At 34.3% G+C, this 22390-nt stretch overlaps 1 protein-coding gene across 5 annotated transcripts in view; it reads left to right on the top strand.

Moving 5' to 3' along the window:
- Window positions 1-22390, top strand: part of LOC131503577 (probable ubiquitin carboxyl-terminal hydrolase FAF-X) — a 183853-nt gene that overhangs the window by 56317 nt on the left and 105146 nt on the right. For all 5 annotated transcript variants that reach the window (XM_058715034.1, XM_058715033.1, XM_058715030.1 and 2 more), the window contains 7 exons: window positions 2109-2224; window positions 2625-2876; window positions 2948-3086; window positions 4714-4866; window positions 6294-6398; window positions 20102-20308; window positions 21884-22020. In XM_058715034.1, coding sequence (XP_058571017.1) covers window positions 2109-2224; window positions 2625-2876; window positions 2948-3086; window positions 4714-4866; window positions 6294-6398; window positions 20102-20308; window positions 21884-22020 — 1109 coding nt within the window. The remainder of the gene's footprint in view (window positions 1-2108; window positions 2225-2624; window positions 2877-2947; window positions 3087-4713; window positions 4867-6293; window positions 6399-20101; window positions 20309-21883; window positions 22021-22390) is intronic.

Genomic DNA, 22390 nt, shown 5'->3' with positions numbered 1-22390 from the left:
TTTACAGTGTATGGAGCTTATATATTTAGATTTGGGAAGTTTGGGCCATCATTTCTTCATAAGCTTTCTGCTCTTTTGTGATTCCCGTAGTGTCACTTTTCACAGTTGATGATGTTAAACCCCCTAGGCACTGTTCACTGTTTTTTTAGTGTGGTTTGGTTTGGTTTTCATTTGTTTTTTGTTCTTTTATTCCTTAGACTTGATCTGTCTTCAAGTTGTTACTTTATTCTGCCTGTTTGAGTCTGTTGAACTGTTTAATGAATTTTTTCATTTTAAGTTTTTATATTTTCATCTCCATAATATCCTTTTTGATTCATTTTTACAATTTCTATCTCTTTTTGGTATTCTCATTTTGTTCATATACATATTCCTTGTTTCTTTTATTTTATTTTTGTGTGTCTTCTTTAACGCGTTAAGCACATTTAGGCAATTTTAAGGTTTTGTCAAGTAAGTTCAGTGTCTGCTTCTCCTTGGATGGTTTCTGGAAGTTTTATTTGAAAAGTCACCTGGTGCTCTTAGGCTTTGCAGAGTGATTACTTGGAAGGGAAGACTTTCATTAATGAGCCTTTTCTGGGCATGTGTCTTCACCTGCTTTTTCCCATTCTAGTTCCTCTTTGTACACAATTGCTTTTAAATGCCTTCATTCCCTAAAGTATCTCACCCTTGCTTGTGGGAGTTTTAGGAGTTCGCATTGTATTTCGCAATCAGTAATTTGCCTTGGCAGTCTTGCAACCTGTTTCTTCTTTGCCATTTTCATGAACTATGCCTGCTCCTTTCCATGGCTTTTCCCTAGCCTGAGTTCCAAACTACTTTTGTTTTTCTGACCTGCAAAATCAGTGACACAGACTAGTGTCTCAGGCAGCTCAGAAATAGATTATAATGGTACAGATTTAGTCATCTTCAGTTCATGTAAGGGAATTGAGGATAAGACTCTAAAATGTGCTGCTCTCGGCAAGTTAGGCATCGGTAAGTAAAAACACAATGGAATTGCCTAACTACTTCAGTGAAAATAGTAAAACTTTTGTTTTCAGTGAAAACAGTAAAACTTTTTTTTTTTTTTAATGTGTATTTATTTTTGACAGAGAGAGACAGAGCATGAGCAGGGGAGGGGCAGAGGGAGAGGGAGACACAGAATCTGAAGCAGGCTCCAGGCTCTGAACTGACAGCACAGAACCCAATGCAGGGCTCGAACTCACAGACCGTGAGATCATGACCTGAGCTGAAGTCGGATGCTCAACCTACTGAGCCTTGGTGACTGTTTTTGATTCAGTGCTTGTTTGGTTCTTATAAATTTTTGACGCTGGAAATAGTTATTTCACAATAAAACGATTTTTGAGCTTCTTAATTTGACATCTTGCTTAAATCACTCCCCAGTTTGACATTTTTTAACATAACATTTTTTAAATGATATGTAAAGGTCAGAAAATATTATACTGATTTTATTCAGTAATTAAATAATTGTTTACTGGAGGTTTTAAAATTTTAGGGTCCCATATCAAATTTAGCATTTGGTGTATACCAGTGTATTCTTCTTATAACAGTTTCCTGTTACTTAGCATTTCCTGTGTATCCTGAATAATTTTTTTTGTTTTTACATGTAGAACTCATTTCTATCTCTAATCTGTTTTCTATTTTTGGTTTTGGTTTGTTTTTTCCTAAAAGTTGGCTTTTTAGTCTTAAGGTAAGACTTAAAGATTTTGTGCATTTGTTTATACATTTGATTTTTATATTTATATAAAAATAAGTTTATTTTACATTCTTACATATAAAAATTTTTTAGTTAGGTACACAACCTTTGCCTGATTTCTGTTCACCAGATATTTGGGACATGAATAAATAACAACTGTGCCATTCTGTAGTCTGTAGCTGCAACCTGTGCTGATTTTGACTCAGGGATACAGAGAACAAAATGCTATAGAAGAAATCTTACATCTCCCTAAATAGTAAATGACTATATGTTACAGATAGTTTTAATTCTTTTGAAAAATAATTTTGTGTGATTATTTTATTGAGCTAGTTCTAATTTATATGAAATACATATTTCAGGTATAACTTCTAAGATTTTTATTACAGGAAAAAATTAACTCCCAGCATTAACTGTGTTGCAGGGTTGGCTAGTGGATCTCATCAATAAATTTGGCACTTTAAATGGTTTCCAGATTTTGCATGATCGTTTTATTAATGGATCAGCATTAAGTGTTCAAATAATTGCAGCCCTTATTAAGTAAGTTATATTTTAAATTTAATATTTAGGGGGTACCTGGGTGGCTTAGTCATTTTAGTGTTGAACTCTTGATCTCGCTCTGGTCATGATCTTACAGTCGTGAGATAGAGCCGAAGTGGAGATCTGCGCTGACAGTGCAGAGCCTGCTTGGGATTTTCTGTCTCTTTCTCCCTCCTCCTCTTCCCCTCCCCATTTGTGCTTTCTGTCTCAAAATAAATAAATAAACATTAACAATTTTTAAAAACAATAGACTTAATTTTGTTACCTTGAAAATCATGAAATGTTACTTTTATAGTCTGCTTTCTTATGTTAAATTGCTAATGTGATGTTTAAAACTTTGGAAATTTCGTTTTGGTAAAATGCAGATATTAACAGAAATTTTGTCTTTTTCTTTTTTTAGACCATTTGGACAATGCTATGAGTTTCTTAGTCAACATACAGTGAAGAAATACTTTATTCCAGTTATAGAAATAGTTCCACAGTTTTTAGAAAATTTAACTGACGAAGAACTGAAAAAAGAAGCAAAGAATGAAACAAAAAATGATGCCCTTTCCATGATTATTAAATCTCTGAAGAATTTAGCTTCAAGGATTCCAGGACAAGGAGAAACTGTAAAAAATTTAGAAATTTTTAGGTTGAAAATGATACTCAGGTAAGATACTTCCATCTTTAAATATTTTCCTGACTTTTTTTTTTTACACTTAATCAAAGTTTCTCTTGCAGATTGTTGCAGATTTCTTCTTTTAATGGAAAGATGAATGCATTGAATGAAATTAACAAAGTGATATCTAGTGTATCGTATTATACTCATCGTCATGGAAATCCTGAAGAGGAAGAGTGGCTGACAGCTGAACGAATGGCAGTAAGCCCCTTTGATTCTTTTATGAATAAGAATCTGCTTAAGGAAAACTAGATTGGCACCAATTAGTGTTAGAAGCAATATAACAAAAATAATTCTGGTATTGGGAGATTGATGTATAACTATTCTAAAACTGTTCTTATAATGGTAATAGCAAACAATCTGTTACTTAGAAATTTATAGGTTAACTTATTGTGTCTTTGGTTAAGTTTATCATGGTTGAATGAAACAGTATACCAGAGGTACTTCTATATATTTTGGTGTTAAAATGAATAGTAGTAGGCCTTGTAAGTTACTTGCTTGGTAACATATTTTGAGTGTATATGTTTGCCAGTACTGGGAATATATCTGTGAAGAATGATCTCCACCTTAAAGGAGTCTTTGGTTTAATAGTGAAAATGATCAAAATGTGGTAAAAGGTCTTTGAGGACTCTTTGTTATTGTCAAATGGTATGCAACCTAGACCCAGGTGTTCTGACATAGTGTTAGGAGTCAGGTGTCAACTATACAATGTGTCTGCTCTATGAAATGCCAGTATAATAACTACTTAATTCACTAGTTGTGAATTATTACAAGTCCTTGAAAGGTGCAGAATAGGAGAGTGTTAAGAAACTTTTGAAGCACTTTGTCATCACTGTGGCATTTCTAATGATTTTTCTCCCACCAAAAATATGACACTAATTATTCTTCACAGATAGTATAAGAAATGTGCTATGGTACATTTTAATGGGGCCATTCCTGAATGTGGAAAAAAAAATTCAGTACAACTATGTTTTATAGTAATTTTCATTAAAAACAACAATAAGCACATTACATTTGTGATTTATAAGTTTTAAATTTAGTGTATATGTGAGCATTTGCGTACAAATTTGGATTCTAATACTGTAATATTGAATAGTTCTGCACTAAAATATTTAAACACATTACATTAGTATGTTATGATTTGTAAACATAAACACGATTTAGGCTTCTAATTAATGTTAGGTTTCTAACATTAATTAACAATAATGTTAATTCAGAATCTGAACTAGTTTTTTTTTCCCTCCAGATTTTGAGGTGTAATTGATATATATATATATATCTATATAAATTTAAGTATACAGCATAACCAAGGATTGTGGACATTGACCCCCAGCACAGTTGGAAATCCTTATAGAACTTGAAACACCAAAAGCTTATCTACTGAAAGCCTTCTATTGACTAGAAGCCTTATTTATGACACAAGTCAATTGAGTATTTTATGTAAATAATACATATTCTTAAAATAAAGTTATCAAAAAAAAAATTAAGAAAATCGTAAGAAGAAAATATATTTATACTACAATAGTGTATTTATTTCAAAAATTTGTTTATAGGTGGACTCAACACATTTCAAACCTGTGTTGTCAATGATTAGTACAATAAATTTAGTTAACATGTATCTCTCATATAAGTTTTTTTTTAAATTTTTATCCCATTGAGACCTTTAGAATGTACTATCTGTATCACAGCAGCTTAACTATTGATGTCATGTACATTATATTCCCATTACTTATTTACCTTACAACTGGAAGTTTTTACCTTTTGGCCCTAAGTTGCCCACTCTAATATTTTAGTTCTGCTTTGAAACAAATTTTTGTATTACATTTAGGAGTGGATACAGCAGAACAATATCTTATCCATAGTCCTGCGGGATAGTCTTCATCAGCCTCAGTATGTGGAAAAGCTAGAAAAGATTCTTCGTTTTGTGATTAAAGAAAAAGCTCTGACATTGCAGGATCTTGATAATATCTGGACAGCACAGGTAAGGAATTTAAGATGGTAGCTATTTTATAAGAAAGTGGGCTCCTGGGTGGCTCAGTTAAATGTCCAACTCTCTGGGCTCAGGTTATGATCCCCCAAGTCATAATTTCATGAGTTTGAGCCCTGTGTTGGGCTCTGTGCTGGCGGTGCAGAGCCTGCTTAGGATTCTCTTTCCTCTCTCTCTCTCTCTCTCTCTCTCTCTCTCTCTCTCTCTCTGTACCACCCCCCCCCCCGATGCTGCTATCTCTGTCTCTCTCTAAATAAATACCTTTAAAAATTTTAAAAAGAAGATATTAAAAGTTAAATAATCATTGGTAGTAATTATATATTGTGATGTGAATTTGTATTACTCGACTTTTTGGAGTTTAACTGTAGTTTTCCAGGGTGACTGGGTGACTCAGTTGCTCAAGCATCTTGATTTCAACTCAGGTCATGATCTCATGGTTTGTGAGTTCAAGCTCTATGTCTTGCAAGATTCTCTGTCTCCCCCTCTTTTCTGCTGCTCACAGGCACTTTCTCTCTCTTTCTGTCAAAATAAGTAAATAAACTTAACAAAACAAAACCTCCCTGATCTTGATACCCTTTGTTAATGGTATAGATCATAAATTTTACAATTGTATATATTATGTACTTACAAGAATAAATTTGATTTTCAAATCAATAGTAAATTTGTTTTTTCTTGCAAATTGTGTGAGGAAGCAAATGTTACAGGAATATATTATTTATTTTTTGCATGAATAAACCGGGGAGTGTTATTAACCTCTAGATTACAAAGTCCTGCCCACTCTACCCTTTTTTAAAGAGAAACTAACAAAATACTGTCTTCCGTCATTGAGCACTTCAGTCCTCAGTTTTGAGATGATTCGCTATTTTGCCATATTTCCTCTTCATTTTTTTTGAAAATACCTGTAATAAATCTTCATTTGAATTCTGGAAGTGCATTATCATTAATACCAAGAAATTGAGTATAAAATGAATGTAACTGGCCCCTCTTCAGCATTTAAAATATTACCATAACCTCGGGGCGCCTGGGTGGCTTAGTCGGTTGAGCAGCCAACTTCAAGTCAGGTCATGATCCTGTGGTTCACAGGTTTGAGCCCCGGGTCAGGCTCTGTGTGGACAACTCAGAGCCTGGAATCTGCTTCAGTTTCTGTGTTTCTGTCTGTCTCTCTCTGCCTCTCCCCTGCTCATGCTCTCTCTCTCTCTGTCTCTCAAAAATAAATAAAAACATATCTCAAAAAAAAGGGTTTTTTTTCCCCCAAGTAAAAAAAAAGAATTCTCCATAACCTCAGATGAACCATGTGGGAATATTTTATTAATGCAAGTAGACTCAGTAAAGCTACTTAGTTCACATCTTTATTTAAACCTAACTCTACTGCTTATTCTTTATGTTTTACTTTTACGTATTTCATATTTGTTTTTCAACAGGCAGGGAAACATGAAGCTATTGTGAAGAATGTACATGATCTGCTGGCAAAATTGGCTTGGGATTTTTCTCCTGAACAACTTGATCATCTTTTTGATTGCTTTAAGGTAGTAATTCAAGTAGTAAAATAGTACCACTTCATTTTAAGTAAACTTGAATTAATTAGATATATTTGAGTTTACCCAATCAACATTACTTACTAACAAATTTCACCAAACAATCTTTCATGAAGAAAAATTGGTCTTTGTTTCATATTCTGGTCAGAATTTAACAGTAGTTTTTATTGTATTTCTGATTTCCTTTACAGAATAGTGCTCTTTTTTACTCAGTTTATTTCAGTTTCTTTAACTTTCTCTGGCAACTTTTATTTTTGCTTTAAGTTAAATAAGGTGGAATTGCAGAGGAGTGTTATAATAAATAGACATTTTTAACAAATGTGAAGATTAAAATGATACACTAACTGCAAAGAGTTCTCTAGGATAACGTATAAAGACCTAGAAGTGAGATTCAGAAAGAACTCCCAAGAATCTCTATTACTTGTCTTCATTTATCTAATGGGGCACTTTTTTGTGTTCATTCTCTGTGGTTGGTAAAGTTGGTTGGAGAATTTGTAGATCAGAAATAAAAAATTATATGTTATTATTTATAAATGAGTATTCAAGTAACCATAGGCATTAGAACCCCAGGATTTCTTGCTAAAAATAATTTGCATTGTTCCTGGCAACTTTAGTTGCTACAACCAATGAGAAAAAGCAGTTTGGCATTATCTGTTATATGTGTATTCTTGTGTCCCATGACACAACTGTTGTATTTCTGTAGTGTATCCTGGAGAAATACACTATACATATATCAGAATACATGTTCATTGGTGGAGCATGTGACTCTTAATCTCAGGATTGTGAGTTTCAGCCCTACATTGGGTGTAGAAAGTATTTAAATAAATAAAACCTTTAAAAAGGTAAAAATAAAATAAATAAAAGTTAAATTCTGAGATCACTTCTGAAATGGTGATATATCTATAAAAGCCATAATAGAAAGATGGAGGGGTATCAGTTTTTCCTCTTTTTAATTCTAATATTCTCAAGATTCTATAACTATAATCATAATAAAAATTCCGTCATCTTTTCATACTCCTTTAGCTTACCAGGTGTTTGCTGAATACCTGTTGTTCAGTTAAAGGCATTGTATTTTAAGATGTAGTATGGTATAATTTATTGTGTCTTGAAAGGCCTTTTACTAAAAAGAGAAATGTCTTACTAAAACCACTGAAAGAAAGCATAAAGTGTAAGTGACTTAACTTTTTTTTAAAGGTTGTAACTAAATGATCCTGGCTTTCTCTAAATACTTATTCTTAGTTGTATTTCCTTGTGTTATTGCTCAATTGGTGGTCTATAAGTAGTTCAGTTCCTTTTAAGTCTTCATCTACCAGATCATTTGTACTAATTTACATTCCTTACCAGCATTTTTTGTCAGAATTAATTTTTCACATCTCATGAGTTTGAAATTGTTTTTGTGTTAGTGTTCTTTTTAGTCTTTTATGAGATTGAATTTTTTTTAAAAAAACAGGTTTTTGAACTATGTGTCTTCTTTCTGTGGTGACTGGTTACTCCTATCTTTTACCTGCTTATTTTCCCTATTTGATTTCTCCTCTTTTTTACTCATTCCTAAGTTTTTTGTACATCTGATTGCTCAGTCATTGCCTATAGGGGCTAAAAATAATTTCTTACAGTTTTATTAGCACTTTGTTATCTTCCTGACTGTATAACTGGTTGATGTATTTTAATCCTCTTTGATTCTGCTCCCTTTATCTACTTTGTTTTTGTCACATACATGGTTATAATCATTTTCCTAAATCATGAGCAGTTTTTGTATTCCTTTCATCATTTTCAGAGGGAATTTTGTAGGGTATAGAACAGTTTAGAAGGAAGCCTTCAATTTGTCTTCCTAGAAGTCCCATATTTGTCATTTTATCTTTTCCCCATATTTATCATTCTAAGTTGTATAATTCCATTAACAGTTATTCTTTTCTCTAATTATTGGATATTTAGGTGGCTAGCAGTTTCTTACATTCTAGTAACCACTGAATACAAGAGAATACATAGCACTTCCCCTCAATGTTGTATTAATGAGCCTTATAGAACACTTTTATTTTTATTTTATAAACTAACTTTATTTTGGGAAAATAATAGTTTCACATGAATTTTAATAAATAATACAGATTTTTTTTTCATATATTTCTTCTGAAAACCTCTTCCAGAATGATATTAGCCAAGATAGTGACATTGATACTTTATGATCTATTTCCATCACCATATGGATTCCACATTAGTTCTTCCATGTCCACACTCTGTCCTGCCCCTGCTTTATCCTAACCCCTGGCAGCATGGTCTCTATTTCCACAGTTTTTTTCATTTTGAGGTTTTTAAATAAATGGAGTAATATAGTATGTAGCCATTAGAGATTTGGGGTTTTTTTCCACTCAGCATAATTTTGTGCAGGCTCATACACATTGTTATGTGAATCTGTGGATTGTTTTCCTTATTGCTGAGTAGTATTCATGATACAACTTTAACTACTTATGGTTTATTTAACTGTTCCCCCATAAATAAATGTGTTTCTCATTTGGAGCTCTCACAAATAAAGCTGCTGTGAACATTGGCGTGAAGATTTTTTTGTACGTGAACCTAATCTTTCCCTGAAATTGCAGTTGCTCTGTTGCATAGTAGTTGCACGTTTCGTTTATTTAGTTTTTTTACAAATGAGTTTTAGAAAGATACAATTTACAAACTGTGGATTCACACTGATTCGGTATATCTTAGTATGTTCACAAAATTATGCTACTACAACCACTAATGTCAGAATATTTTCATTATCACAGCAGAAAATTTCAGTTGTTATTCTGTCCATCTTCCAGCCTCCGCCCCTACTACTTCTGTTTTTATGGATTTTCCTATTGTGGACATTTATCTAAATATGTGGCCTGTTTTGACCTGATATATGGCTAAGCATAAGAGTTAATTTCTGTTATATCATGTATTAGAGTTCATTCCTTTTTTTTGATACCTTCTGTTCAGCAGTGTGGATGTATTAATTTTGTTTATCGATCAATGAACTTTTGAGTTGTTTCCACTTTTTGTTTGGTGTGAATACTGCTACTCGAAAAATCCACGTACAGGTTTTTGTTTGCATATCTGTTCCTTTGTATTACCAGATAATGTTTTGTTGTATCAATTCATTAGTTATGGATGGTTTGGGTATTTCACACTTTCTGCAAAGTAAATAATGCTGCTGAGAACAGTTTGGACATATATATTCAGGTCTCTTGGGTATATATTAGAAATTGAATTGCTAGGTCACATGGTAATTTAAAGTATAACATTTTGAGGACTGACAGGCTGTTTTCCAAAATAGCAATACCTTATATTCCCAACAGTGTATGAGGGTTGCTGTTTCTTCTTGTCCTTGTTAACTCTTGCTGTTGTCTTCTAATTATTAGCCATCTTAGTGGAGTTAAAGTAATGAATGTCTCATTGTGGTTTTGGTTTGCATGTTCATAATGGCTAATAATGTTGAATATATTTGCTTAAAGACTATTTGTATTTTATCCTTGAAATTTCCTTTCAAATTCTTTTTTTTTTTTTTTTTTTTTTTTTAAATTTTTTTTTTTTTTTTTCAACGTTTTTTTTATTTATTTTTGGGACAGAGAGAGACAGAGCATGAACGGGGGAGGGGCAGAGAGAGAGGGAGGCACAGAAGCGGAAACAGGCTCCAGGCTCTGAGCCATCAGCCCAGAGCCTGACGCGGGGCTCGAACTCACGGACCGCGAGATCGTGACCTGGCTGAAGTCGGACGCTTAACCGACTGCGCCACCCAGGCGCCCCATCAAATTCTTGACTGTAGGTCTTAATTTTTGATTTATAGGTTGTTTATACATTCCATATGCAAACCCAATATCAAATTATGTTTTGCAAATATTTTCTCTTTGATAGGTTACGTTTTTTCTCATTCTTCATGGTATTTATAGCACAGTTCAAAATTTTTTTTAATTCAGGTGGATTTGACATAACGTAAATAAAATAAACCAATTTAAAACGAAAATTAATGTGGTTAGTCTGTTAAGTGTCTGTCTGACTCTTGGTTTCACCTCAAGCTATGATCTCACGGTTCATTAGTTTGAGCCCCCATGTCAGGGTCTATGCTAACAGTTTGAAGCCTTTTTGGGATTCTCTCTTTCCTTCCCTCTCTGCCGTTCCACCTCTTGCCCTCTCTGCCTCAGTCTCAAAGTAAATACACACACACATACATACATACATATATACATACATACATACATACATACATAAAACTTAAAAACAAAATTTAAAACTAAAGTTAGTAATTTTTTTAGTACATTCAGTGTTGTGCAACCACTACTTTTGTGAAGTTCCAAAACACCTTCATCACTTCAGTTATTTCTCTTCTTAACCCTTCCTTGCTGCACCCTAGAAATCAGCCTGCTTTCTGTCAAAGACATGTCTATTCTGGCAAAGTTTTTTTTTTTTTTTTTTTTTTTTTAACGATATTTATTTGAGAGACAGAGCATGAACGGGGGAGGGGCAGAGAGAGAGGGAGACACAGAATCGGAAGCATGCTCCAGGCTCTGAGCCATCAGCCCAGAGCCCGACGCGGGGCTTGAACTCACGGACCATGAGATCGTGACCTGAGCTGAAGTCGGATGCTTAACCGACTGAGCCACCCAGGCGCCCCTCTGGCAAAAGTTTTTAACTTTGTAAAGTCCAGTTATGTATTTACTCATTTTATTGATCACTTATGCATCGTTTCCTATTTTAGAAATCCTTGCCTAATTGACAATCTCAGAGGTTTTTATTTTTCATGTCTTCTTCCTAGTATAAATGCATACTTACAAGTACAGTTTAGGTGTAACCATATAAGTTCATACTTAGATCTGCATTTCATTTTGAATTACTTTTTTGCAGTGTTGTGATGTAGAGTTCGAGTTCATTCTTTTTTATGATGTTTAGTTGTCCCAGCAACATTTGTCTAAAAGACTACTCTTGGGGTGCCTGTTTGGCTCAGTCGGTTGAACATCTGACTTCAGCCTAGATCATCATCTCACGGTTCATGAGTTTGAGCCCCACATTGGGCTCTGGGCTGGACAGCTGAGAGCTTGGAGCCTGCCTTAGATTCTGTGTCTTTGTCTCTGTCTGCCTCTCCCCTGTTCATGCGCTGTCTCTCTGTCTCTCAAAATAAATAAACATTAAAGAAAATTATAAAAAGACTATTCTTGGGATGCTCAGGTGGCTCAGTCAGTTAGGTTCCTAACTCTTGATTTTGACTCAGATCATGATCTTACCGTTTGGGGGAATCAAGGCCCACGTGGCCGGGGGGACGGGGGCTAGGGGTCGCATGAGATTCTCTCCCTTTGTCTCTCTGCCCCTCCCCAGTACTTACCTGTGCATGGTCTCTTGCTCTCTCTCTATCCCCCTCCCTCAAAAATTGCACACATTATTAATAATTAATTAGTTCTTTTTATGCAGCTGTCCTGACATCATCTGGTCTGTTAATCTGTATGTGATTATGTCAGTACTACTTTGCATTGATTACTATAACTTTTACAAATGATTTTCTAGTTAAGAAGTAGGAGTCCTTTGGGGAACCTGGGTGGCTCAGTCAGTTAAGCGTCCAGCTTCAGCTCAGGTCATTATCTCATGGTTTGTGAGTTCGAGCCCCACGTTGGGATATGTGCTGACAGCTCAGAGCCTGGAGCCTCTTTAGATTCTGTGTCTTTCTCTCTCTCTCTGTCCCTCCCCTGCTCATACTGTCTCTCCCTGTCTCTCAAAAATAAATAAACATTAAAAAAATCTTTTTTTAACAAAAAAGTTAAAAAAAGAAGTATGAGTCCTTCACTATTGCCTTTTAAGATTGCTTTGGATGTTTGAAGTCTTTTGACTCTGCTTACAAATTTTAGAATGTGGTTGTCAATATCTGCAAAGAAGTGAGATTTTGATACGAGATTGTGGGGTATTTGTAGATTATTTTATATTATATTATTATCCCAACAGTATTAGTCTTTCAGTCCTTGAATCTGAAATATCCTTCAATTTATTTAGAGATGTCATTACATTTATTTAGGTACCCTTTAACTTCAGCAGTGGGTTTTTTTTTCCCCTTGTATTTATTGCATTTTTGGTAAATTTATACCAAAGTACGGTGTGGTTTTTGATACTATTGTGAGTGTAACTGTTTTATTTGGGGGCTGTTCTTACCTAATATATAGTAAAACAACGTTAATATATCTAACAATTTATTAATACTCATTTTGTATCCTAAAACTATTATATTTGTTACTTGTATGTATATTTTTTTCTAAGGTATCCCAAGTACAAGATCATATGATTTGCAGATATAGTTTTACTTCTTAATGTCATTACCCTTTTTTTTTTCCACTTTGCCTTAATGGCCCTGACTACAACTTACAGCAAACTATGGAAGGATATGTTCAAAGTGGGTATTATCAGTCTTGAGTGGAAAACTTTGTTTCATCATTAATTATGATGTCAGTTGTTGGGTTTTTGTAGATGCCCTTTATTGGATTTAAGAAATTCCCTCCTTTTCCATATTTATTGAGTATTTTAGTTAAGAAAGGGTGTTGGACTTTGTCAGTTGCATTCACTGGGTCTATTCAGTGTTACAGACTTTTTGTTCTCTGTTGCATTGATTGATATTTCTATGTTCAGATAGTCTTCCACTTTAGGAATAAATTCCACTTATTGTGATGTATAATTACTTTATATATAATTCTTTAATTTGTACAAATTCTTTGTGTATTGCTGGATTTATTTGTATTTTGTTGACAATATTTTTAGGCTTTTAAGAAGCTGCCAAACTGTTTTCCAGAGTGACTGTAATATTTCACATTCCCATCCACAGTTATGAATAATTCCTTCTTTTCATATCCTTCGCAGATTTTGGTGTATTTATTTATTTATTTTTAATTCTAAAGGTGTGCAGTGAACTTTCTTCATGGTTTCAGTTTATATTTGGGCTAATTGCTATGTTACACATCTTTCATGTGTATATTTGCCATGATACAGTGAAATGCCTGTTCATGCTTTTTGCTTATTTTCTAAGGGAGTTGTCTATTTTTTAATTATTCAATTTATAGAGTTCTGTGTATTCCAGTTACTAGTTGTTTGTTAGATATGTGGTTCTGGTCTTTAGGTTGTGTTTTCATTCTGTTAATAGGACCTTTGGCCAACAAAGGTCTTAATTTTGATGAGTCTAGTTTATTTATTTCCTGTATGTGTCACTCTTTTGGTGTCAAAACTAAGAACTTGTTGCCTGTCTGTAGACTCCCAAAGAATGTTTCCTACATTCTTTTTTTGGGAAGTTTTATAATTTTGCAGTTAAGTATGATCCATTTTGAGCTAGCTTTGTTTAGTTGTAAGACATAGATTCCAGGGGTTTTTTACTTTTTGTTTTTGTCAGTGTGTATGCCCAGTTCTAGTACTTTTTAGTGAAAGGCAGTCTTTTCGTCTTGCCCATTTTAGATTACTTTTGCACCTTAGTCAAATACCATTTAGACATGCTTGTTTCTTTAAGTAATCTCAACACCCAGTGTGATTATCAGTTACTCTGTAATGGGAGAATATTCAATCTTCTCAAACACAGAACTGTTTTAGTAATTGAACTCAAACCATGAGATGAAGAGTTGCAGGCTCTAGTAACTGAGCCAGCCAGGTTCCCCAGTTTGATGTATTTGTACAAATCTTTTTCTGGGTTCTCAGTTTTGTTCCATTTGTCTCTTCCTTTGCCAGTTCTACCCAGTTCTGTACAATAATTGAATAGACGTAGCTAGAGCAGACATCCTTGTTTTAGGGAGAAAAATGCATCAATGTTTCACTGTTAAGAATAACGTTAGCTTGGGGCGCCTGGGTGGCGCAGTCGGTTAAGCGTCCGACTTCAGCCAGGTCACGATCTGACGGTCCGTGAGTTCGAGCCCCGCGTCAGGCTCTGGGCTGATGGCTCGGAGCCTGGAGCCTGTTTCCGATTCTGTGTCTCCCTCTCTCTCTGCCCCTCCCCCGTTCATGCTCTGTCTCTCTCTGTCCCAAAAATAAATTAAAAAAAAAAAGTTGCAAAAAAAAAAAAAAAAAGAATAACGTTAGCTGTATATTTTATATAGCTGCCCTTTTATCAGGATTGAAAGTTTACCTCCATTCCTGTTTTTCTTATTATTTTTATGAATGGAAGTTGAATTCTTCAGTTGTTTTATATGACATTGATGTTACTATACCATTTATGTTCCTTACTTGTTAATGTGATATGTTAATAATTTTCAATTGAATCAGCATTACATCCTAGGATAAACTGTACTCGGTTATCTATTATTTTAGTATTTTCCTGAATTTCATTTACTAATATTATGTTCAGTACTCTATATGTATTCATGAGGGATATATAGTCTGTAGTTTTCTTTATTTTTTGTAATTTCAGAGTGTTTCTTGTTTCATAAAGTAGATTTTGTGTGTTCTCCTTTTTTCTGGAAGAAATACACTATTGTTATTTCTTTAAATGTTGGGATTATCCAGTGAAATGCATCTAAATCTGGCAGTTTCTGTTTCTGGGAGTTTTAAAATCATTAATTAAATTTTATAGTAATTATATTCTATTCATATTGTCTATATTGGCTGAGTTGTAATTTGTGTTTTACATGATATGGTTCATTTCATGTAATTGCTCAAAGTTATGTGTGTAAAATTGGTTTTGGTATTTTCTATTATCCTTTATGTCTATAGTGAAGTCTCTGTTTTGTTCTTCATCTTAGTAATTTGCACATTCATATTTTTCCTTTTTGGCTGTGCTAGAAATTTGTCAGATTACTGATCTTTCAAAAGAACCAATTCTTCATTTGATTAATTCTCTGGTTTTTTTTCCTGTTTTCAGTTCTGTTAGGTTTTCTTTCTTTGTTTCTTTCCTTCTTTCCTTTCTTCTTTATTTCCTTCCTACTTCTTGTCTCAGGCTTTATTTTGCTCTTCTTCTGGTTTCTAAAAATAGTTTTAGAGGTACCTGGGTGGCTCAGTCATTTGAGCATCCAGCTTTGGCTCAAGTCATGCTCTCATGGTCTGTTAGTTCGTGTCCCCCATCTCACTCTATGCTGGCAGCTCACAGCCTGGAGCCTGTTTCAAATTCTGTGTCTCCCACTTTGCCCCTCCCTCTGCTGTTGAGCTCTTTCTTTCTCTCAAAAAATAAATAAATATTAAAAATATTTTTAAAAAATACTTTGAATTACTCATTTGAGCTTTCCCTGTTTTCTGATTGTGCATTTAGTGCTATGCATTTCCCTCTTGACATTTATTGTTATATATACTTACGTAAACTTTGGAACATGTGGTTTTATTTACATTTAGTTGATTGTATTTTTAATCTCTTTAGGGTCTCTTCGACAACATAAAACTATGTTGTTTAGTTTCCAAGTACTAGTAAATTTTCTGACATCTTTTGTTACTGGGTTACAGTTAGGCTTGTTTCTATTGTGGTGGGAAAAATACTCAGTTTGATTTCCATCCCATCACTTTGCTGATGTTTGTCTTATGGGCCAGAAAATGGTCTATCCTGGTGTGTGTGTGTGTGTATATATATATATGTATGTGTATGTATTTTTTATTGTTTTTTATTTAATTCAAGTACAGTTAACATTCATTGTTGTATTGGTTTCAGATGTACAGTATAGTGATTCATCTCTTGTACACAATACCCAGTGATCATCACAAGTGTACTCGTTAATCCCTTTCACCTATTTTCTCCTTTCCTCTACCCATCTCCCCTCTGTTGACCATCTTTTTGTTCTCTGGAATCTATTTCTTGGTTTGTCCCTACCCCCCTCCTTTTTTTTTTTCCTTTGCTCATTTGTTTCTTAAATTCCATATATGAGTGAAATCATATGACACGGTCTTTCTCAGATTTTGCTTAACATTCTATTTTCCAGCTCCATCTGTGTTGTTGCAAATGGTAAAATTTCATTTTTATGGCTGAGTAATACTCCATTGTGCATTTATTATCTTGGGATTTTTCTGTGGGTATTTTGAAAAGAGGGTGTATTCTGCTGCTGATGGCGAATGGTACTATAAATGTCAGTTAAATCCTGTTGATGGTTTTTGTTGATTTCAGAATTTTTCTGATTTGTCTCTAGTTCTGTCAGTTGTTTAAAGATGGATGTTGTGGAACACCTGGGTGGCTCAGTTGGTTGAGCATCCAAGTTGGGCTCACCTCACAATGTCACAATTTAGGGTCTCGACCTGTGCTGACAGCTCAGAGCCTGGAGCCTGCTTCAGATTCTGTGTCTCCCTCTCTCTGTCCTTTCGCCTGCTCACACTTTGTCTCTCCCTCTCAAAAATAAAAATAAAAAATAAAAACATTAAAAAAATTTTTGTTAAATAAAGATGGATGTTGATGTCTGCATATGTTACGGATTTTCCTATTTCACCTTTGAATTCTGTCAGATTTTGCTTTTCAGTTTTTATAGTGTACACATACTTGATCATACGCATTTAGGATTGCTGTATTTTAGTGGTGGACTGACACTCAATAAATGTTTCATACATTCTGAAATCTGTTTTAACTATTACTACTATGGCCTTTCTTTCTCACCTTCAGTATTTGCGTATCTTTTTGCTTTCACCCTGCCGACTTTATATCTTAATATATAATTTCCGTAAGCTCTGCTTTATAACTGGGGTAGCTAAACCATTTATACTTAGTGTGATTTTTGAAACATTAAGGTTTAAGCTTGCTCTTTTATTTATCATATTGTTCTCTTCTGGTTTTCTTTTTTTTTTTTAATTTGAGTAGGTTTCCACTGAAACTTGGATGTTTTATTATGTTATGTTTAAGTCTTGGGATTATTTAAATCTTCTGCTTTAGGGGAACCTGGCTCTCTCAGTCAATAGAGCATGACATTCTTGTTAATGGGATTATAAATTGGAACCCCATGTAGAGATTTCTTAAAAAACAAACTGTTTTACAGAATAAAAGACAAAAGGGAACCTGGGTGGCTCAGTTGGTTAAGAGTTGAACTTTGGCGCAGGTCATAATCTCACAGTTCATGAGATCAAGCCCTGGATTGGGCCTCGTGCTAACAGCACAGAGCCTACTTGGGACTTGCTTTTGCTTTGCCACTCCCCTATTCACACTCTTTCTCAAAATAAATAAATCTTCTGTTTTAGCCGGTTTTGCCTGGTATGCTTTTCATGGAATGAAACAATGCTCCTTTTTTATTGCCTGCTTCAAATGGAACCATAGTTTCTGCTTTAAGTCTTTCTGTCTCCCAAACTGGAGCATTATTGATTGTTGGGTAGGAAGGAAGTTCTGACACTTCATGTTTTTCATTCTGACCCCTAGGGATGGGGCCTTTATTACTGATTGGCATAGTAAATTCTGATTTTCTATCAGTCATCCTTTAGCACCACTTAAGTAGTGGCTGCTTTAAAAAGAAAAAAAAAAAAAAGGCAGTGGCTCCTCACTACACTTGGCAGGTGATTGAAATCCCAGCTCCCTACTTGATCTTCTTTTTGTATCACCTCAGTAAGGTATTGGGATGCTTTATTACAGCTTACTGAAGTGCATGCAGGCTTCCCACTCAATTATTTGGTTTGGGTTCATATAAGCCATAATTTATTCTGCACAGTTGTTTATGTTTTTGTTTGGAATAGGTCAGTTGTTATAAGTTTTTGTCTTGCTAGCTTGTCCTTTTCCTGGTTCTTTGACTACTTAGTCGGCCTTTTGAGATGCTTTCTTTGTGCCTGTTAGTGCTTCCAGATTTCTGGATCCTCAACTTCAAGTGTGGGATATATAAAATTTTAAAACAGAATCTGGGGAATTTTGAAGTCCCTAGCAGTTCTGCTTTCCTCTCCTATTTTTAGTTTTCATCTGTTTATGTATAACATCCAGAGTTTACTTATTCTGTATTGGGAGAATAAATAGCAATCTTCTCAACCACAGAACGATTTTACTTTTGGGTTTTTTTAATGAACATTTTATTTCCTTCTAAGTTTAAAAGTGCAGATTTAAAAAATTTGTAGCCAACAATTTAGAATTTGTCAAAATTTTTTCTCTGCCCTTTTGCTTTTTGTTTTAAAAATGTTGAAAACACATTAGTTGATGGCCTGCTCTCTTCATTTATAATGTCTTTCCGCCATTTTTTAAAATGTGGTAAAATACACATGGCATAAAATTTAGCCTCTTAACCTTTTTTTTTTTAGAGAGTGCATGTGTGCCCCAAATCATAGCATGGGAGGGGCAGAGGGAAAGAGAGAATCTTAAGCAGGCTTCACACTGAACACAGAGCCTGACATGCGGCCCAGTCTCACAACCTGACCTGAGCCAAGAGTTGGATGCTTAACTGACTAAGCCACCCCAGATGCCCCTACCATCTTAAACCATTTTTCAGTGTGTGTTTCATTGATATTAAATATGTTAATGATGTTGTGCAACCATTACCAGCAGTCATCACTGTAGCTCTTTTCTTCTTACAAAGGTCATGTTCTATACCCATTAAACAATGTTGCTCATTCCCAATCTCCCAGGCCCCTGGCAGCCACCATTCTACTTTCCATCTATATGATTTTGATTGCTCTGTTACCTCATATAAGTGGAATCATACAGTATTATCTTCTAGTGACTGGCATTTCACTGCTATTCTGTTCTCAACTTTCATCCATATTATAACATGTTTCAGAATTTCCTTTCTTTTTAATTGAGTAATATTTCACTGTAAGGATAGGCCACATTTTGTTTCTCCAGTTTTTCATTGATAGACATTTGGGTTGCTTCCGTATTTTAGCTATTGTGAATAAAAATGCTGCCTTGAACATGAGTGTACAGATAGCTCTTTGAGACTGTTTTAGCTTGCTTTGGGTATATATGCTTACATATACCTACAAATAGAATTGCTGGATGATGTAGTAATGTTACGTTTAATTTTTTGAGGAGCTGCTGTACTGTTGTCCATAGTGGCTGCACCAGTTTTTCCCTTAAGGAAACAGTGCACAAGTTTCCCATAAACAGTGCACAAGTTTAAATTTTTCTACATATTCACCAAACACTTAATATTTTCTGTGTGTTTCATAATAGCCATGCTAAAGAATGGGAGTTAACTGTTTCGTTGTAATTTTGGTTTGCATTTCCCTAATAATCAGTGATGTTGAGCATCTTTCCATGTGCTGTTGGATAATTTGTGTATCTTTAGAAAAATGTCTGTTTAGGGGTACCTGGATAGCTCTGTCTGTTGAGCCTTTGATTTCAGCTCAGGTAGGATCTCAAGAGTCCAGGTTTTCAGCTCTGCTCAAGATCTCAGAGTCCAGGTCGGAACCTGCTAATTTCTTGCTGTACGTCTCTCTGTCCCTCTACCCTACTTGCATGCGCACATACACTCCCTCTGACTCCCTCTCAAAAAGAAAGGGAGGGAGGGAAGAAGGAAAGGAAATACATCTATTTAAGTCATTTGCCGATTTTTTAATTGTTTCATTTTTGAATTTTCGGATTTCTTAGTATATTTTGTAACTGATTTTAAAGTCAGTAGAGTTATTTGTAAACATTTTTTTCCTTGAGTTTAGATTATTCTATCCCATGAATACTGTTTGTTTTCTCAAATGAGACATGGTTTATTAAGTACTCTGTTAAGCCAAGCTGTTCGTTTGTATATCTGGCTGTGATGAATTGAATCTAGTTTATTGAAAGCCATGTAATTAAAACAGTGATGACTTAATATAAATGTATAAATTGTGATGTTTACAGAATTTAAATTTTCTTTTAGGCAAGTTGGACAAATGCAAGTAAAAAGCAGCGTGAAAAGCTACTGGAGCTGATTCGTCGTCTTGCAGAAGATGATAAAGATGGTGTGATGGCCCACAAAGTTTTGAACCTTCTTTGGAATCTGGCCCATAGTGATGATGTGCCTGTAGACATCATGGACTTAGCCCTCAGTGCCCACATAAAAATACTAGATTATAGTTGTTCCCAGGTATGAGAGTTCTTCCTTAACTCATTTTTTCTTAAATTTTGTCCTTCACTATTAGGATGACTTAGTTGTAGGGTAATTCCATTATTTTTGTTTTTAAAGTAATCTTGAAAAGTTGGCATTTCTTTGTTTTTTCCCACATTTTTCATATCATTTACTACATTTTTACTTCTTTACAAAAAAAGATTTGCCTAGGTAAAACAAGGCATTACAGTAGTACTGTAGTTGAGTATATGAAGATAAAATAGAATCATAAAGTATCCTAAGCTAGAAAGGATACTTACATTGTTTTGCTTAATAGAAGTTAATAAAACTAACAGAATTTCCTAAATAGACCTTTTATTACAAGTAAATCACATCTTCCCTGTATTTAAACTCTATTTATGTTTACTGATTAGGAGTGTATATTTTTATATGAATATTATTTATATTCTTAAACGTGTTTCCAGATTTTTATCAGTGCCTTCCCATACTTCTAATAGGTTGATTAAGGATTTAAAAAAAAAAAAAAAAAGACTGGGCAGGGTTATTAGTTTGACTTTTAGGTTTTGGAAAGTATGTAATTGTGAAGGCTTAGAAGTATTAGCTATACTGATTACCTGAATCAAAAAAGTACCATCATACATACATAGAGAGAGAGCCCAGTGAATAAATTCAGAGGAGAGTAGCTTTACCTGGGTTAAAAAAATGATGATGGACCAGTTAGTTGCAAATGTCCATATAAAACTGATTTTTAGTTCTGAAGAAGACACAAATTAAAATTTATCCAACTATTGTCCGTTACAAGTAGATTAAAAACATTGAGTTTTTTTTTTTTTTAATTGTAGTTGCAGTAATGCATTGGATCTGTAGTGATCTGTAGAAGTAATCTGTAGAAGTTTCAGATTTAAAAGCGGAGGGAAAAACCTAGTTCAGTTATTTGATTAAATGACAGTGTTATATTGTACTTGATCCTCACAAAGGAATAATTATTCTTTGCCCTGTCAACTGAAAGCATTTTTTAAGAGTCCTGACATTTTTAGTATTCATGTATCCACTTTGTTTCCATTTATTTATTTCCAGAGAGAGAGCATTGCATGAATGGGGGTGGTGGGTAGAGAGGGTGATGGATGGGAATCCCAAATAGGCTCCATGCTGTCACTGCAGGGCCCAACACACAGTTCAATCCCACAAACCATGAGATGGTACATGACCTGACTCAAAGTCAAGAGTTGTACACTTGACCAACTGAGCCACCCAGACACCCCTCACATATAAATATTTTTAAAGCCTTGAAAATGTGCATAGAACTCAGCCCAGGAATATCACATGTAGAAATATTTTCCTAAGGAATAGTAATGAAACCATGATATTTACAAACTAGACTTACCTTATTGTTTAAATAATTCAAAGTGGAACCACTTAAATTCACAAATACACTTTACAGCATGTCATGCAGTCAGAAAAACTTTTAAGATGTCACAGAAATGGAGAATAATTAAAAGGTTTTCTGCTTTGTAATTGTCAAAATAATTTGAAGATAGAATTATATTGAATACTTGTCCATGTAACCATTAATTTTTTGTATGTGTATTTAAGGATCGAGACACACAGAAGATCCAGTGGATAGATCGCTTTATAGAAGAACTTCGTACAAATGACAAGTGGGTAATTCCTGCATTGAAACAAATAAGAGAAATTTGTAGTTTATTTGGTGAAGCACCTCAAAATTTGAGGTAAGATTTTTAATACAGAAAAGTATCTAATTTTCACGTACATACTATGGTGAAGACAACATACAAATAAAAGTAAAGGTTAAAGAAAACTAGAGTGAGAAAACAAGAGGAGGGTTTGGAACAAAATGAGTAACCTTAATTTTATTCATTTCCTTTATGTTTTATGACACAGAATTTAAGTTAACTTGTGCAGTGTCATATTGCATTTAAGTATCAGTCAAGTTGTTGCTTTCGTGTCATAGTTCAGAATTGTCTAAGACTTCTAGCAGATCTACCACACATTTGTCTTAGCTAGAATTTTCTTAAACAGCTAATTTTATTTGTTTGGTCTTGATGCTAAATTGTGGTTATGGGAATAATTTACCTTTTA

The sequence above is a fragment of the Neofelis nebulosa genome (assembly GCF_028018385.1).
Source record: "Neofelis nebulosa isolate mNeoNeb1 chromosome Y unlocalized genomic scaffold, mNeoNeb1.pri SUPER_Y_unloc_1, whole genome shotgun sequence".
Classification (NCBI taxonomy): domain Eukaryota; kingdom Metazoa; phylum Chordata; class Mammalia; order Carnivora; family Felidae; genus Neofelis; species Neofelis nebulosa.
This window is presented reverse-complemented; position numbering and strand designations above follow the sequence as displayed.